The 18,246-nt window shown below is 40.1% G+C and overlaps 3 protein-coding genes across 6 annotated transcripts; 1 reads left to right on the forward strand and 2 right to left on the reverse strand.

Moving 5' to 3' along the window:
- Positions 1-2,841: 2,841 nt before the first annotated feature.
- LOC111244573 (transmembrane protein 245) lies at positions 2,842-7,454 on the reverse strand. The gene has a single exon (XM_022791812.2). It carries the CDS (start codon positions 6,242-6,244, stop codon positions 3,695-3,697), a length of 2,550 nt encoding a protein of 849 aa, XP_022647547.1. The 5' UTR covers positions 6,245-7,454; the 3' UTR covers positions 2,842-3,694.
- Positions 7,455-7,606: 152 nt separating this feature from the next.
- Ufl1 (UFM1 specific ligase 1) lies at positions 7,607-15,124 on the reverse strand. Of its 4 annotated transcripts, XM_086978374.1 has the most exons (6): positions 11,798-12,015; positions 11,232-11,326; positions 10,862-11,087; positions 10,356-10,532; positions 8,965-10,135; positions 7,607-8,746 (listed from the first exon to the last, which is right to left on the reverse strand). In XM_086978374.1, exons 3-6 carry the CDS (start codon positions 11,060-11,062, stop codon positions 7,920-7,922), a joined length of 2,376 nt encoding a protein of 791 aa, XP_086834500.1. In that variant the 5' UTR covers positions 11,063-11,087; positions 11,232-11,326; positions 11,798-12,015; the 3' UTR covers positions 7,607-7,919. The 4 variants fall into 4 exon arrangements, with proteins under 4 accessions (XP_086834500.1, XP_086834502.1, XP_086834501.1 ...); XM_086978376.1 differs by lacking the exons at positions 11,232-11,326; positions 11,798-12,015 and adding an exon at positions 14,990-15,124; XM_086978375.1 differs by lacking the exons at positions 11,232-11,326; positions 11,798-12,015 and adding an exon at positions 12,022-12,092.
- On the forward strand, positions 12,227-17,980 carry LOC111244586 (lethal(3)malignant brain tumor-like protein 4). The gene is made up of 7 exons (XM_022791835.2): positions 12,227-12,574; positions 13,767-13,890; positions 14,183-14,358; positions 14,573-14,821; positions 15,011-15,200; positions 15,403-15,873; positions 16,127-17,980. Exons 1-7 carry the CDS (start codon positions 12,501-12,503, stop codon positions 16,331-16,333), a joined length of 1,491 nt encoding a protein of 496 aa, XP_022647570.1. The 5' UTR covers positions 12,227-12,500; the 3' UTR covers positions 16,334-17,980.
- The last annotated feature ends 266 nt before the right edge of the window (positions 17,981-18,246 follow it).

Consider the following 18,246-nt stretch of genomic DNA (forward strand, 5'->3'; position numbering starts at 1 on the left):
TTAAGTCAAATAGGTTTGTTGGTGGCTGTTAGACGTTGATCTCTTGTAGCCTAGTGTGTATCACACTCGCCTGTTAATCTTATAGACATATGGTGGTCTGAACCCGGGCACACGCCCACTTCCAGCCGTGTGATCGAATGCTTAACGGCGATACGTTTGATTCGATTCAAATATGTTGTGTATAGTGAGCTCATTACCGTAAGCATTGTTAGCAAATGTATGTAATTAATTAAATGATAGTTTTCTACTAGAAACTATAATTAAGATATAGCTATATCTATTCTCAGCCTTCGATAGGATAAGACATATCCTATAAGGCAAGGGACTTCGCACACCGTCAGAAGAAGTCCATTTGAAGAAACATTTTGCAGTCAAACTGATTTAATTTACACTTTTCCTGTTACTCTATATATAGTAGAGATTTACGTAAAATTAGAATGGATAATACTTTTAATCCTTTCATCATTCTCAATCTTATCATTATCACTTAATAGCAGTAAGTAAAAGTTAACAATTATGTCTGCTCATAAACGTTCCATTATATACGTTCTGATCTAAAGAATAATTAAACCGATAAGGCGAGGACTTGTAAGCTGAGATTACTGTTAGTGCAATATCTTGATATAATACCTAATATTATAATTACCATGCTGGTTGCGTGTTTGTTCATTGCATGACTTTATCATGGTGCTTCACCGTGCTCTAATAAAAGGGATTTTGGAAAGAGTCCAATCTCTTGAACAGTTTATGGAGACGTCTCTTCGCTGTAGCATGTACTCTTTTGCGAAATTATTGTACCCATTGAAAAGTTTATAAATAATACTTATTTCCCCTTGGTCATCTTCCTGTTTTGTGGTATGGACACGAGTGCATCAATTAATTGAATAGCATCTCCCTATGTTGGTTTTCGCAGACTTTTTGTCCGTTGGAAATTCTCTTCCTTTATCAGATGAACAGAACGCAGTGAAAATCTTTTTTAGATCAAGTGATTTGCTAGAAGGCTCCGTAAGGTTCCGAAGGAACGATGTAAATATTCTTTTGTGTTTCTAATGCATATTTAGGGAAACATTTTACATACTCATAGCAAACCTGTGATTCATTCAGAAAGGTGTATAACACTAAGGCGTTTAATGTTATGCTCTTTGAGCGGCTGATTTGATACGCTTCTTTTCATCACATACTTTTTAGTCACCCAATTAATAGCCAGCCTCTACCTACGTACCAAATCGATAACACGCGCACTCACAGAAAATCGAAACGTTTATAACCCGATAAAATAAACAGTGCAATACCAATTTAAATTATTAAAAAAATTGAAATTTATTTTAATTTTTTTAAATGCTATTTCTTACAGTTACGGAGGACCTAAGGTTTAGATGACGTGAAAAAGTATCACTCTCGTTCTCATTTCTTAAGCACTAATGAAATATACTATTGTCATCGAAATAGAGCCATAAAAAGTATTCAGCTTCAAGGGTAAATGGGTTGAATCTTCTGCATAAACTTTGCTACCTTTTCGATATCGCATAGTAGTTTTTCTTTGCCCGCTTTCAATAAAAATGATGCCATATAGTAAACCTAATAAATATAATCATCACAATTACTATTAGAATGAAAATGTTGAAAGGGCTCCGGTCCTTCTCATTTCATATAATGCAGAAGGAAGATCAGCAACAATTCCACTGAAAATAATTGAAGGGCCACCGCTACCTAAATTGGAGAGTTCGCGAAGGTTCCTGAAAACATACAACTTTTATTTGACGGTAAGTTTTCGTGACATTTCACCGAACCTTGACGCTATTCTACATTTGTTTCTAAAGATGCTGCGAAGCCGACCCCGCCTAACTGGCAGTGTTAGACCGCTTGAAGCTAGTGCTTATTAACGATGACACATTCATAACTAGATATCGTTTTATAATTACCAGCATGTATACGTCTTCGGTAAGGGCAAATATATCTTAAATGTCCTTACCACTTTATGAATGACTCTCTAAACTAGGTAATATCTGTGATAGGCATATGCTAAACAAAATCAATATACCTTGCATATCGAAAATAAACGACAAACAAACACTTACGTAGATGTAAGTAAATCTAAGTAGAATTCGAATATTCCAGTTTGTATGGTTTAGTTATTGTAATTATTATTACCATGATTGTACCAAGTCCAAAAGCTGTCCGACGTACAGCACCCTTCAGCTGTAAGTTTCAGGTGACCCCACCGCTCAGGGGATAGGTCCAAAACATGGGGTACGTAAGTTAGGTTATTGCAAATCTTACTATTGCAGTAGCCTTGTCGGACTATTTCTCTATCGATAGGTTCCAGCTATGAAACGCTATGGATAAGAGAGGGTGCACTGTAACGGCTAGACTAAACCGTCATACTCTACAACCACAGTAAACATCTCGTTTGACTCGGAACAATAAATAAATACCCTGTGTTTGAAGTACATGATTTTAACTAGAAAATTAACGCTCGTGTACTTTTCCTACAGCGTACAATAGTGTGCACGCTGTGCTTGTTATAATTAAGTGAGTGGACACAAAATGGAACGAGATCGTTAAAATAGTTAGATAGCACTTTTTACCATTTTGAATACAATTTTAGATTTTATAGACAACGTAAATGTTCTAATGAAATGGCATTTACAGTAATATGTACTGCTAATCATGTCAATGCAAAGAATTTGTATAAACTTTACTTAATATATATGTATAAGTTCCTAGATTTATTCTTTTCTTGCCATATAACATCGAAATCGGCTTTAAAAAGCTTTTCTGGGAAAAACAGTATAACATGTAACAGTATACGTTATGGTGAAGAAATAAAAACACGACAACTCTTTGTACAGAGTAGAATAAATAGTTTTATGTATATTGTTATCTGTACGACTTTGTTAGATGAACATAAAAATAGAGAGAAACTCTTTTCCCTCTAACCAAGGCACTTTATAGAGGTGCACAGTAATAGCACTTGCAATGTAATTATAATCACACTTAATTTCAATATACCAACCTATATGTACCATACAATAGTGTTACCCTTTATATTTTACCTTGTCTATTTTCTTCTACATTCTTTGTATCTGCTTGTGCAAACGAATAAGAACATCACAGTCTTTACTTGTCCTTCATGTCCATCGTGTGAAAGCGTCGAGTGTTTTCAAAAAGGTGCCGAAATAACAGCCCGTTTCTCCTGACTTGGATCAGACTTTGGGCGAAAACCCACGAATATGGATTCCTTCCGTGATTTCATGATGGAAACCCAGAACTGGTTTATTAGTGAGTGCCGTCGATAAAATTCTTCATAGGTGGTCTTTAAGGCCTCAAACTTTTTTACCGCCGTACCGTTAAAACTACTGATGATTGACCACTGTCCTGTTTTTGGACGATCGTCTCCGCAAGCATAAGTGAGCATGTAGTTTATCTATATGTATCCTATTCTATGGGTCTCTGTGCATTCGTCATACATAAATGAAACGCTCTAGTTTAACAGTTAGCGTTATTGTTTTCACCGTCGTTATTGTTAGTATCAGTCGCATCACTTGCTGCAACGCATTTCCTTCTTTTTTTTATGGTTTTTTTTATAGGTTTTTTGATAGTTTCATATCCACACAGAACAAGCTTAACGGACTAAAGTAATACAAAAAATTATTTGTCTTTCGGTGGAAAGCTGATGATTTAGCTAAATGGTTCAATCGAATTTATCAGTGACGAGCTGGCCGCTGAACGACGCTCGTTTTTTCATGCGCGGTTTTGGTGAACTAGCACGTGAGAATGGTGCTCCATCACTGCCTATATTGGCGGTACTCGTCTGGTTGGACTTCTGCACGAGCTTCGAATACACGTTGCACGCGGCTATGAGCACGCAGAGCAACATGGGCCCGAATAGCGCTCCCTGAACACCCATGCAGAAAACTCCACCGGCGATGGCTAAACCGGTGAGGTAAGGATGGCCGCCACCTTTAATTTCTGAATAGATAGCTGTATCGACGAAAAGCACGGGCAGAAACTGGGCGACAAACATGAATGTTGCCTTTGCGGGGTTCCCGTTAACCAGCCACAACTCAAGGCAGGCTGGCAGGCAAGCCCAGTACGTTCCGAGGAACGGGACGGCGCCAAAGATGGCCGCCAAAAACGACGGGATGTAGATGATGTTAACGTTAAACAGCGAATGAATTAGCCATGTGTACAGTCCGTAGAAAAAGGCCATTTTGAATGACAGTGCGAACACTCCGTTGATTGCTTGCTCTACCGCCTTACCTAGACCTGAGATAGGTTTACCCTTACTGTTCGGAATAGCTTTACTCAATAACTGGATCGGCTTGTAGGTACTATCGCTCGCCACTAACAGATAGTACAGTGCGGTCGTGAAAATAACGAAGTTGATAACGAAATTCAATACAGCAGTGCCGCCGCCAAAAACGACGGACAGAATGGCTGTGAACACCGAAATAAAGATCGTGACGTTGCCCTTGAGGATTACCCACAGAGAGTCGATAACTGTTTGCAGTGTGTCGAGATTGTCCTTGACGAAGCTCGTGATTGCACTGATATCAAGGCTCTTCAGACCCTCTAATAGGGTGTTCCATGAAGGGTTTGCCAACGCTTCGCTGACGTTTACCTCTGTAGAGTTCTTCTGCATCCACATTTGATAAACACGGTCCCACAGTTCGACGATTTCGGCTTCAAGCGCTTCTGCCTTAGTGGGGTCTTTGTCGTCCAAAAGCCGCCTAAGGCCTCCCCGGATCCAGTCTTTACCGTAGGTATACGCATCGCCAATCATAGAGTCTAGAGCACCCTGAACATTGCTGATAGTGTCCGGTACAAGCTGTTGCAGCTCGGGGTTGTGAACGACAGTCCGATTAATAACGCCCGACGTGATTTCTATAAGATGAACACTTTCACCGTAAACTTGCACAGCCATAAAGATGGTTCCGACAGTGGCCACTAGAAATAATAAGATGATTACCAAAATAGCTGTGATTGAATCAACCGAGTTCTCTAGAATCTGTTTGATCTTACGATCGCCCTTTAGAAGCAATCGGATTGCAGGCGTCATAAAATCGGGTATAATTGCCTCACGTCTTGCATCGAACCATTCATCAAGGGACTTACGGAAACCACCTGTCCATTCCATGACATTTAATTTAAGCCAGACGTACTTTAGTCCACTGTATAATAGCGGAATGTACATAAGAGGCAGGAACCATATATTGCGGTAGATCTGCATCACGACACAAGCCCAAATAACAGCTATTAGATATAAGTCGCTTTCATGGCTTGACGTATCGTTACCCGCTAAATCATCCTCCGCATCGGCTTGCTCAGCTGTTTTATCCATATCGTCTACCTGGATAAGTGGAGGTGGCCTCGGCTTACCGTCCGACGCATCCGGAGTGTCCACGTTGTCGCTAGGATCCGGTATGATCTCCGGCGTGCGTAAACATTCTCGTAGTCGAATGTACCATAGCTTCATTTTGCGTGCAACGGTTATTTCCACTATTGACATGCGGTCATAAACTTTTGTTGAGGCCCGCTCGCTGGTCTTCGGACCACACTTGCCTCTTTCCTCAATTTCCGCAAAGAAACCAATAATAATCAGACAACCGATTCCTATGGCGATGGGGATCTTTAGAGCCCCAAGCATGCCGGTAACAAAGCAGAATATTGAAAGGTACATTATAGGGCTGAGCAGTTCGAATACAGCTTCCACTTGTGCGTTGAAGTTGAACAGAAGCAAGAAAACGTAAGCGGTAATCATTGTCCACACGGTGTACGGCGACGATAAAAGACCGAGAAGCCGAGCAACTAGTCCGTACGCGACGTTGAGCACGTTCAGCACACGCATGAACCAGGCGAGTGGCAAAAAGTACAATACACACATAATGCCTGCAACAGCCAGTAGTAGTTTGAGGTATTTTATTATTAACGTTATTAGCGAATGCGAGATGCTGTCAAGTACCGTCACTGGAGACGTGGCCACGGCTACAACTAGTGGGGCTTGTACGTTCTGTAGCCATTCCCGAAGAAGTTGTGACAATGAGTGCTTGAACGGGTACAGGACCGACCCAAAGAGTAGGGCCCATAGGAGCGGCTGCAGGAACGGCTCGAGTATGAAGTACAGGGCCACTCCAGCCGCGGCAAATACCAGCACAAATACAAATGCCAGAGTGTTATACAGAGCCTGCTTCATCGCCGATTCATGACCCTGCGGAGTGAAGATATTATTTAGCATATCCATTTTGTCGACGAGTAATTGCTCGTTCTGCGTCGATACTTGGCAGAATACGCGCGCGCTCAAAACGAACACTCTCACCTTTTACGGCTGACAATAGCTGTCAAAAATCATTGATGAGCAAACATTGCTACTATCTCTGCCCCGGCATGTCAACACTACCGTATAACAGCCCCTGTTACATAACACCGCCCCTTCGCTGCCAAGGAATGGCATTTACGACACGGGCAAGCAGCTGGTCGGAGGGGGGGAAAATCAAATTTGTCACAGTGTGATTTTAAGCCGCTACCATTGAATCAATTTGAGGGCATTGGTGGCTCTAGTTACAAAGGCGACTGCCGTTTCTAAAAAGAAAGGTGGTCCGGGGTAAAGCAACCCAGTTTTGATCCGTTTTGTAATTTTCGTTGGCTCTCTTTGTTACTGCTATTGTATGCTTCATATGTTGAAGATTATATCACAGTTCTATTCGATTCATACAAAATAACTCCACAGCTCAGTGAACTACTGCGGGCCTTATGGGTTGGTAATGTTTCATTGGCGTAAGTCCAGCTCACTGACTGGTCGACCAATGAGCTAAGCGAGGAAAGAGACATACACCAACCCTCACCAGGTGATGATAGAACACAGGCCGCATTATCCTATATGTTATTGACCAATGTTAAATTATAATAATTCAGTGACAAGTAGGTTGTTCTGCCGATGCTAAGCGTATTCAAAACGCTCGGACAGAACGTTGTTTTTCTGTTGGGACATAGCGCACCGGAAATGTGTCCTAAATACGTTGTACTACATGTGTCATTGAACAATGGACGTACATTTACTGACGAAGAATGAAGGATTTTCGTTTGGGAGACTTGGATATGTGCAAATTGGCAGGTGGCGGAAAAATGTGCCTCATGTTGTTCTATGTTGGCACTTAAGTTTAGTTAAACATTCGCGAGCGAAATATGGAGAAAGAAAATAGAAAGTCTATAAAGTACGATAGGCAGTCGTACAGAATCTACCTAAAAACAATTCAGTCAATCAATACAAGCAATAGTACTGTGTAGATCTAAAGGTAAAATATATAATATGAAATAAGGGGATAAGAAGGACAAATAAAATACTTCTAAAAATAACTAATAGTTACAAGGGGAACTTTGTAAGTTCTCGTTGTTCTTCTAATATTTCTAAGTAGTTATATATAAAAGTTTAAAAATGTTTAATTTAGCAGATAGAAGAAAAATGGGTCACGGTAAAGATAATCAAAATGAACAATTCGCTGAAAACAAACGTGAAAATTTACGTACCGGAAATACGCCCGACTTTGTAGCAATCAATATACATCCTGCCGATACATTACGTCCATCTAATAATCACAATGCCTCATTATATATTAACATTTTATTGTTAGCTTTTCAATTCTGTTCCATCCAAAGTCTACTTACGCTTAGGAAAAATAATAAAGAGTAATATACGCTGTACATCGTTAAGTTATTCCTAAAATTACAATGAGTGAGGTTAGCGTCGTATTTCGTCCACCATATCTTCTTTTCTTCTTCTAGGCTCTTATCGCTCCTTCTGGAGGAATCGAGTTGTAACATATCAAGTTGTAATTAGTTCTTGCCCCCAAAACAGCAAGTGTTACTTCAAATGTTTTGAATTAATTTTGTTAGTGTTGTCTAGAAAAAGGTGCTCGCGTTTACTTCGATTCACTAAGTCGCTTATAATTGACGACAAGCTCCTTTAGTTCATTCAGCTTATCCCGCAATTTGCCTTTAAGTTCTTGTTTTTCAGCGCCCTCTTCTAGCTTCATGTCCTTCATCACTAGTTCTTCAACTGCGCAAAGTTCGGCGTGCAAATCAGGCGATACCTTTCCTTTTAGGAAATTTACCATCTGCGGTACAAACTTGCCGGAGAAATGGACCATTTTCTGCATCTGCGTCTGCATCACAACTAAAACAGCTAGATGAAGAGCCAATGCAGGTTCGGATGCATTGGTCAGTTGTTCCGTCAGCGTGAGCTTGTGGCCAGACATTACTTGACGATCACGTTTTCGATCAACGCGAATCATCATATCTAGCACGCCTGCTCCATAAACCGATTCCATATTGCCAAGGAATTGGTCGACACTATTCCCTGAGAGGTTCTGATGTACTTTGAGGAGGGTTTCTTTCTGGGCTCCGCCCATTTTGTTAATCATTCTTAATCGTTGCTCAGGATTGGGGTTTTCTGTTTCGATTGGCAGGCCGAGTTCAGCAGTAAGATATACGGTGATGACGTTTACCAAGTCAGTGCACAGACTACGTAGCAAGTACTTTGTTAATTGGATTTTTAGATCACCATTGAAGATATCCAACCCAGCCCCGTACAGCGTAATCTGGGCAATAGCAGTAGAGATGCGTTCCTGAAGTTCGTTATGGGTTTTACGCCGATTTGAGGCAGACGCATTCATCGACGACATATACAACGATTTCAACACTTGCTTATATTTTAAATTCAGCTGACGTTCAATTAGTTCTGCTATACCTGCATCGACATTGAAGCATCATACATTTAGTAACCGGAATAATAACTTCAATTAAAGTATTTAATCATAAGCGTACCTGGCTAAATGTCGATGCCATTCTGTATCACCAATTGATTTATGCAGAATTAAAAGGTCAATAGGTCTTTTGTCTTAAATATCGATGGTTTTAAACGCTATAGTAGAAACAAATGTTTTGTGCCAACAACTATGAACTCACCTGCTGAAAGTTCATCAGGACTTCCCTGCAATAGTTCAAGTGAACAAAGGTTATCTGTAATCTCCTTCAGCGTCATGAACACAATTTCAGCCTTTTTCCCCTGCGAGGCAGCAGCACCTAGCGGTCTTCCGCCCTTGTTCGTTGACGGGCCATCGTCATCGGAGTCATCAAATCCACCGGCTTTTTTCTTGCCGTATTTTCTCTTCGTCGACTTCGTCTTTGTTTCTCGGCCCTGAGTTCCTCCGCCACTTTTGCCCCCGGTCGCTTTCTTCCTCCTCTCCTCTTTCTTGTCCGTTTCTTCGTCATCTGCTGCGAGTTTCTTTTTTCGCTCAGTGCTAATCTCATCCGGAATTCGTTCAAGCTCCTCGAATAGTTTTCCAATTCCGCTTTGGAGATCCACCGCGGCCTTTTCCATCAGCAGCGGTTCGAACGATCTAACACAGCTTTCGACAAGAACATTACTAACCACAACCGTTTCCGCAATGATATGCATACAACTCCTCATCAACTTGTTCGTCGATATAACGTGCGATATGATCTCATTGACATCGTATGCGATTAACTGCGAAGGCAGCATCGAAACCACGTCTACCCAGGAGCCAGTGAGGTTAGCCTCTTCCATCGAAGACTCTACCTGGCTCAGCAGGTGTTCGTCTATACAGACCGACGACAAGAACAAGACTTTTTTGTCTTGAAGCAAATTTTTAGCAAAAGTTTTCGGATCACCAAGACCCAATCGGGATAGGGCATCGTACTCTAGGAAGCCATTCTGATTGAAATTGGTGGTAACCCACTCTTTTTGTGCACGACTATAGATGTCAGGCACGTAGAACGCACGGTCATCGTGACCGGACAACAGTCCAAGCAGCTTCTTTTGACCGATTAACTGCTCAACTATGTTTACAGCGATGCGTTCCGGTAGTGCATAGCTCTTGATGAGGGTTGATATCTGTATGGGTTTGGTAACTGCGCACAATGCACCACGGATTCGGTATCGATGCATTGTGACAAATGCTTCTGTGTACAGAACCTCTTTGTCTTCGCTTTGACCTTTAATGATACGGCCCATACGGGCCATGAGGCCAGCACGCAAGAACTCTGCTGGTACATCGTAACACTTGATGATATCGGCCATTGTCAACTCGCCTTTTTGCTGAAGCCGCTCGTTCACCTAAAGCACAAAAGATCATTGAAACGATAACATTTATATATGCGCAGTACTAGGCATATATGTAACCCGTGTTCGAAAATAATAAGTGTCAACTTATTTCAAGTAACATTAATTTCGTAGAGTATGAACATATAACCACCATATAAGTATAAAAAAGACGAACACATTTCACAATGATAAGAAAACTATCATTATTTAATGACTACTTCAAGGTAAAGACCTCCTCTGCCAATTGGTCCATGTAGCTATCAGCTATGAGTTGGTCAAGTACAAGCTTGACATCCCTTTCGGTTTTGAGAAGCTCTGTGACGGCATTTTCGATATGCCCCAGGTCAACTTGCAGTTTTGTTGCCAATATACTCAAATCAATGCGACCGCCAGCCACGACCAGCTCATCCTAAAGCAACAAACCAGAAAGTTGTTTTAATATTGAATTTGTTAAACCTGTTAATCGTAAGCTTTTCCAACTTCAGCTGCCGTAGTGTAACATTATAGAAAGAAAGAGACCGGATGCTAGACTTTACCTTTCAAAAAACAGAGCTTCTATTTGTGATTTTGGATTGCAGTACGTAGAAAAAGAAACAATGTATGTTAAAAATATGTCTTTAATAATGTAGTCTGTAGGTTTTAAGTCTAGATAAAATCCTGGCTGGATTTTCATTATCTAACTTTGAAAGGTTGTATTCCGATTTTGCAAACGATGGTGAACTGTTCGGGTACTATTACCTTGATCTCTTTGTGAAGATGCTGTGGTGTAATGTATTCCTTTCCGGAAGTCGTAAATACGACATCAATCAACTTCATCGAAATAAGCTTTTTGACTATTTCAATGCAGTTCCGATCGCTCAGACGCTGCACCGACGAAGTTAGTTGGGCCCGCTGAAAATCGGCTGCCAACCGTTTAACTTCTTCCCAGCTTGTAGCCATGTTTACGTAGAGAACTTAAATTGGTCTGAAAGTTGGTAAAAATAAGTTCCACAAATGTACCAGGTTAATGTGCGACGTATCACGCGAACTGCGCAGTATTACTTCATAAACAGCCAAACTTCATAGAGATTATAAACAACTCTCCGCATGTTTAAAATGAAGATTTTACCTGAAGATTTATTTAACTATTTTCAAAACGTTTTAATTATTTGTCCTCAGCAGCCATCTAATTTATCCGGGAATATTCGGAATGTCTACACCGGACTGAAATACAAATGATATATGACAATATTGACACTGTGGTCATATCTCATCAATGAATAATAATTAAATTTAAAAACAAGTGCGCTAATCGATGACCCAGGAATCGGACAAGAGTTTTAAGCGAATTTTGTCCTCGGGATTCGGCATTATACTATACTGTAAAACCTGTATCGAAAAGTAAATATGTCAAAAAGGATAGGTTAACGGGTAACCTCTTTCAGCTGATGAAAGCAGCTCACGCCACAACTAAATGTACAATTTGGTAGATTTAACCGATAGGTATGTATTTCTCCATCTAAAATGTAGGCATTTTTATTCTCTTTAGTTGGCGTTTAGGCAGTGTTATAACTTAATTTGATAATTTTCGGACACTTTTAACTCCACAAGATTCGCAGATATGATTTAGTGAAGACGATAAGATTATAATTTCCAAAACACCTAGGCAATGTTTTATTTTTTTACGTGACTTACTCGACAAATAAAGATTCACAACACCAGATGACTTTTTGTCACATATGTTTCGCGTTTTTCGAATGATATTGGCCACAAATCTCACTACCACACACATTAACCTAACGTATAGATACTAAGATCGCTCAAAAGCTAAGGAAACTTCCGTATATTTGTAACAAGAGCCAAATTCTTGTAGATGTTTAATCATGGAATTAGGATCAACCTATCCCTGATATACCTACATTTGAATATGGGCATAATCATTTTTGCAGATGGATTTTTCCCTACTTTTGTTCATGCCATTGAGTACCCTACTGCAGTTGAACTTAGCTCTACTGAGCTGTTTCCTGAAGCTAGAACATAAATCTGTGTGATTAAATGTTTGTGACAATTCAATGTGTTGACATGACTTAAAATATATAGTTCTAGTGGTACAATTTCTATATTATGCGCTTAGTCTCTCTTTTTTTTTTTTTTTAGAGAAACAGTGCAAAGCTTCAACCGGCCGCCGGCATCAACACAGCAGTAGCCCGTCTGAATGTGTTCATTCGTCCAACTGTTTAGTGAATGTGTCTTGGATAGCAGCAGTTCTGTTTGCTGTCGGGGCAAAAAAGAAGAAGTATAAAGTGAAAATTGCCGTTGTGACTCCATACTTTTCACGAAGTGTTTGTTTATTACATTCAACGCGAGCTACGAGTACGCGCGGGTGTGCAGTATTAAAATGACTTTGCTTTCAGAAGAGGAAGGCCTCATATGGCAGTCGGGAGTCGCGACTCTTCGAGGAACGCAGATCAAGTATGAACAGTTATTCGAAGCAATTTTGGAATTTGTTTTGTTCGAGAGATTCGTTTTCGCGCCTAATCCGTAACAGACAAAAACACTTTATTGGCCAGAACAATTTTTATGAAATCGCTAACTTACAGGTATCGGCTGGCGGCTTGTCCTTGTTTATTTGATATGATCAAAAACACCAGCTGCAGTCAGCTGGCAACTGGTGCTTTTGGTAGCGCCTATTAACCACTGAATTTTATAGTTACGATTGGGCGTTCGTGTTAAGAGTTTGTTTTGTCCAATATAAAGTTACTATGTTACGTTAACCCTTTTTGAGAGAGTACCTGAGTTCAGCATGTGTAAACAAAGCGAAATATCAATGCAGCTTTAACCAGTAATTTTTTTTTAATTTTAGCCACGTTTCTTCTGTCAAATTAGAAAAATACTGTAAAGCTAAAAGGATCTTCTAGTTTTCTGTGCGAGTATGACATTGTCGTGACGCAATGAGAATCAACTAGTTATCCATAAACCTTCTTTTTAAGAAAGTTCCGTAATTTTGCTGATGATGGGCTTCTATTATTATTATTATCTAGATCACGCGTTCGATTCTCTGCTGTTTAGTTGCTTAGTTACGTAAATACACTGACGCTTACATCAAATAGCCAATATTAATATCTTAGTTCTGATCTCATATGGTATAGACTTGTATGTTTAATAATAAATACTATATTAGATCTTTATTTTTGTTCGATTTGCTATCGTTGCTTTCGATTTTAATATCATGAACAATAATTAGGTGCGATTCAGGTCATACCGATTAGAAGCAAGGACTAAAATTCAGGGTTTCTCATATAAAAATATAACGCTTTGACTGATCTTTGATATACTATAAACTTGATATTGAAAGAGACAAGGGGTAGTATGTTGACTGACATTTACTCTTTTTGAAATAAACATGTGTCAACTCGTGCGAACTTTATGGTAACGTGGTAACGTATAGTATATCTCCATCAGGACTAAACTCAGGGAATGCCTACAAGCAGCTGTCTGCTAAAATTTATAAGAAAAACCTTTTTTAATGAATTCAATATGAACTTGGTGAATATACTAAAAAGCCGTTTCGATTTTCTCCAGTAAATGCAACTGGAACAAAGTGTCGGACTATAAATATGTTTAGTAAAGTCTTGTTGAGAGAAGAGTTGACCGATCTTTTCAGATTTCGTCTCTCGGATTTACAAACGTTGGATATTCAAACACCGTGTCCGTTCAAAGTTGGCATGCGTTTCGAGGCTATTGACCCACGTCATCAGAGCACATTTTGCGTTGCCTCAGTGGCAGAGGTAAGGATATTTGTATACTATATTTTTTTTTATATCTGCATATTCCGACATTAGTCCTGTGAATCCGCTTGAGAAAGGCGGATGTAAAACATTAAAGATGCAACAAATATAGAAGTGCAGTACATATTTAAGGACCGATTTGGCCTATGGAGAATGTTGTGTGCGTTGACTAAGAACTCTTGAGGCCTTCATAGAATTTTTCAGTTGATATTTATGCTTCAGTTTCATTTTCATCTTGAACTGATATCTAAAACTTTTCTTAAATTATTTTATATTTTTGAAATGCTTGTAGGTGCTAGGGAGTCGAATGCGAGTTCACCTTGATGGCTATCCAGACGTATACGATTTTTGGCTAAATCACGATTCATGGGGCATATTTCCGTGTGGATTCTGTGAAAGCTCAGGGAGGACTTTGAGTGTGCCCCCGTCAGAGGGAACGACCTTTTCGTGGTCATCCTACTTACGGCGGTAAGTGAACTACACTGGTTGCGAACGAAGGTCAGGTCTTAACTGCTAGTAGGCTCACTGTTGTGTTGATGCTAAAAAAAACTAGTGCAATGTGATTAGGTTAGCTTAATGGCCTGTCTAAAACTCTAACTAATGCGGGCTTCAAGAAAGGGTTATAATTAACCATGTTTATTTCCTCTGTCTCTTAACTTTGTTATTACTGCCTAACACTTAGCATCGGGGCACAAGCCGCCCCTCGAGTGTTGTTTCGACCGCATGGTGCCGATAACGGAGGCAAGTGTGCTGCAGGTGTTTCCATCGGAGATCGCCTCGAGGCAAAACAACGCAGAGCTCCATTCCGCTGGGGAGTTGCACAAGTGATTGATCGACTAGCAGAACGCATTCTTGTTCATTTTGATGGGACATCTGGTGATGATTATGACCAGTGGTATATTCTTGACTCCCCGTACATCGGGAGCGTCGGGTAAGTAGCGGAAAATTTCGTAGTTTCGTTCAACGATTCTTTTTTTTTTATTCTACCTTTCACCGCCAATCATTTTTTGCCTTATTTTCAAGATATGTCGTATTTCGCATATAAAAATGTTTAGATCACCTCTCTTACTTAATAAATGTATGATTATTCTAAACTTACCTGCCTTCTAATCAATTCCAGCCATTGCGATCGAAACGAAGTCTCACTAAGCGTTTTGCCACCGACATTTACAACATGGGCACAGTACCTTCGTGAACAGCAAAGCAAGTCCATTGTGTCCCCACAACGGCGAGAGCCCCACTCAATTCTGCTAGGAGCAACCTTTGAAGTGGTCGACCCATACAATAGGCGACTCATAAGAAGAGCGCAGGTAAGTCGATCAAAGCGTTCATGGAGTAAAAATGGAACATTTTTAGAATTTCATTGGAATTAGGAACAATTCAAATATGCACATTCATGAGGTATATATTCAAGAAATAGGCAGTAAGCCTACATCGTTAATTCCGTAGAAATATGCGAGTGTTTTCGTAATAGGAAACGATTTGCCTTTGTTTGGACATTTGTTCACGTAGGTGGTCAAGGTAAAGCCCTTCTCAGTCCAGCTGCGATTTGAAGGTTGGACGCAATCCTATCATGACTTCTGGGTTGATGCCGACTCTGAGGATTTACACGACCCTGGATGGTGTGTTGCAAACGTTCACCCACTGGAACCCTCGGGACCAGCACGCCGCTCAGAAGCCTGTTCTGCAGCTCCGGGCTGCCGAGGTCTGGGCAGCGTGCAGAGTCCCGGGCATACGACGCACAATTCTCCTCAGTTTTGTCCATATGCTCGACACAATGTCGAACGAATTCTGCCGCGTCGGGTGGAGACTCGCAGTGTCCGTGGGTGGGGAGGTGTTCATCTTGGACACAAAGCTGCAGCAACTGGCGAAAATACATTACGAAGAGCGGTTCATGATAGCATATTCGCCTGCTTGCCGCCGCCTTCATCCTTAGAAACTGACTACAGAAGGAAAAATAACTTACAGGGAACAGTTACAGAGGTAAGATTTTCTCATTATTGGATAACCCGTTGTTGGGCTTATGCGGGTTATTAAAAAAATTACTCAACATTTTATTCACAAAGAACGGCTGAATTGACACTTATTTTGGAACGGCCATGCGTTATGAATTCGTGAGTGACCTGTATGAGTCTACCACATTTCTTTGAGAGTTTGCCGTATAATTGTGTTCAAGGGTACGTTTACAACCAACGTGTTTCCTGACATAAATATGCATGTATCTTTGTTTTGGCAGGCCGATGTCGAACAGTGGGATGTAGCTCGAGTTGCAAATGAGGTCAGTCGCGTTACCGGCCTTCCATCACTAGGTAACGTTTTTCGACAAAACGCCGTCGACGGTGTAGCATTGTTGTGCCTTCGTCGGGAAGACCTCACTGATGTACTTCGTCTAAAGCTAGGAGTCGCGCTCAAGGTTCATAGTCTCGTCGCTCATCTTCAATAACAACTCATCTTCAACGGGTGATAACGCCAAGCAAGTCTGTGTCGTCTAGTCAAAAAAGGCGAAACGGCGGCTAATCTTTAGTATAATAATTGTGTAAACTTATGAGACATATATGTATGTTGAACGTTTAGTAAGACAATCTTGGAAGAGGAAAGAAAAATAACTGCATTTCGCGTGTTAAGCGCCGGTTCTTAGATCCGATGATAGATAGTGTTTATATTGAGTTCCCTATGTATGAAGCGGCTTCTACTTTTTCATAAATATCGTTTGTGTATTTTAATTTTACATCTAAGCCGATTATTTTATATCAGCTTGTAAGGAACAGGTTGAACGATAAGGTTGTCCAAACAGTGACAATATATCGTACGAAGTGGTTCGGTGCAGGCTAGCGCTCTTCCACTTGATTCTTATCACTAATGAAGTCGATTATCTTCTTATTTTTCCATCTTTCTAAGTGGTCTGGATTAGCTAACAATTTCTTACACACATTATATACATACGTATAGTAAAAAAGGCAAGGCTTTAGCTATTTTTAGTAATACACTCTATAAAATACTTCTATGTTTGGGTATAAAGTTTGGCTATCCGGTGATGGTCTCAAATCTGTTGCGTACACGCGACGTTGAAATATACCTGATGGGAATACGGTGGTAGGTTGTTAGGTACTGCGCTGTCAGATATTAAGTGCATTGCTGTGTTTATATATTCTTCAAATATTAGAAGATGTCTCTTGCGGTTATGGAGGTTAGTATTGTGGAATGTTCGTTGAGTATTATCGCCCGAACTTAACTCAAGTTTACACAACTTGTAAAAAAAAAGACGTAAGTTTACGGCAATGCTTGGTGTTTATTCAAAGAAGGTTCAGCGGTAAAGCGGTGCAGATAGAGTAAATTTTTAATGACACTTGAATAGTTTTGAACAAGAAAGATCTGCAATCTTTCTTATCTTTGTACCGATATACCTAAATTTGTTACAAGCACGTAAGTCATCTAAGTGTATTAAGCAAGCGTTTGATAAAATAGTGATAGCATCAGCAAAAGTTTAATGAGGCAGGCTGTTCGGTCGGGCGAACCGTTTAATTGGCTTCATCAGTCTGGCAGTCTAGGTTGTGCTCTGACAAGAAATGTATCGTACATGTAGGTTCCATTAAATCACCTGCTTACATTAAGCAGAAACTACATTACTGCGTAGATCGAAGATTGGTTTAAGTTACGTTGAGCCGCTTGACCGGAATGAAATTTTGCTCAGTAGAAAAAAATGCTTTAACGAGGCAGCTCGTCTGCTCAGATAGTCGTTATCATCTTGGCTAACACACGTTTAATTTACGTATCACTAAATCACCTATATATGTTAAACATAAAGTATAATGAACAATCGATTGTCTGAATTGAAGGGAAGGTATTTCATCTAAAAAGCAGTGCTAGCCCAGAACAAACAATCCAAATGTGGACCTTATGCATTTGTCATTAAAAAACGAAGCGCTGAGTAATGGTAGAAATCTGTGTAATATAATAGTACCCGTCAATGGGAACTGTTTACATGTACAGTTCGTGTATTTATATAAAAAGCGGTACAGGAAGCATGCGCTTATGTGTACAAATTGAAAAATATGATTTAAGAAAGAAAAATAAATATGAGTCAATCAAAGGTCGTGGTGATTTTTATGCACGTAGGAAAACGTTTTTCTCTCTTTCATTAAACATTGTGCTGTTTTAAATGGAGTCAATGTAAAACAGGAAACATTTGCATGGCGAATCTACGATGTTTAATAAAAGACTTTTCAGTTTGCAAGTAGCTATGCATTAGCGGATTATTCCGCATATTTAGTTTCTCTGTTAAAAAGGTTATTTGATTTTGCCTTCCATGCATTTGGTCGCTGAGTATCTAGTCAGTCCATGTTAAACTTTCTTTGT

This window comes from Varroa destructor, unplaced genomic scaffold (genome assembly GCF_002443255.2).
Source record: "Varroa destructor unplaced genomic scaffold, Vdes_3.0 BEIS01000001.1, whole genome shotgun sequence".
NCBI classification, from domain to species: Eukaryota; Metazoa; Arthropoda; class Arachnida; order Mesostigmata; family Varroidae; genus Varroa; species Varroa destructor.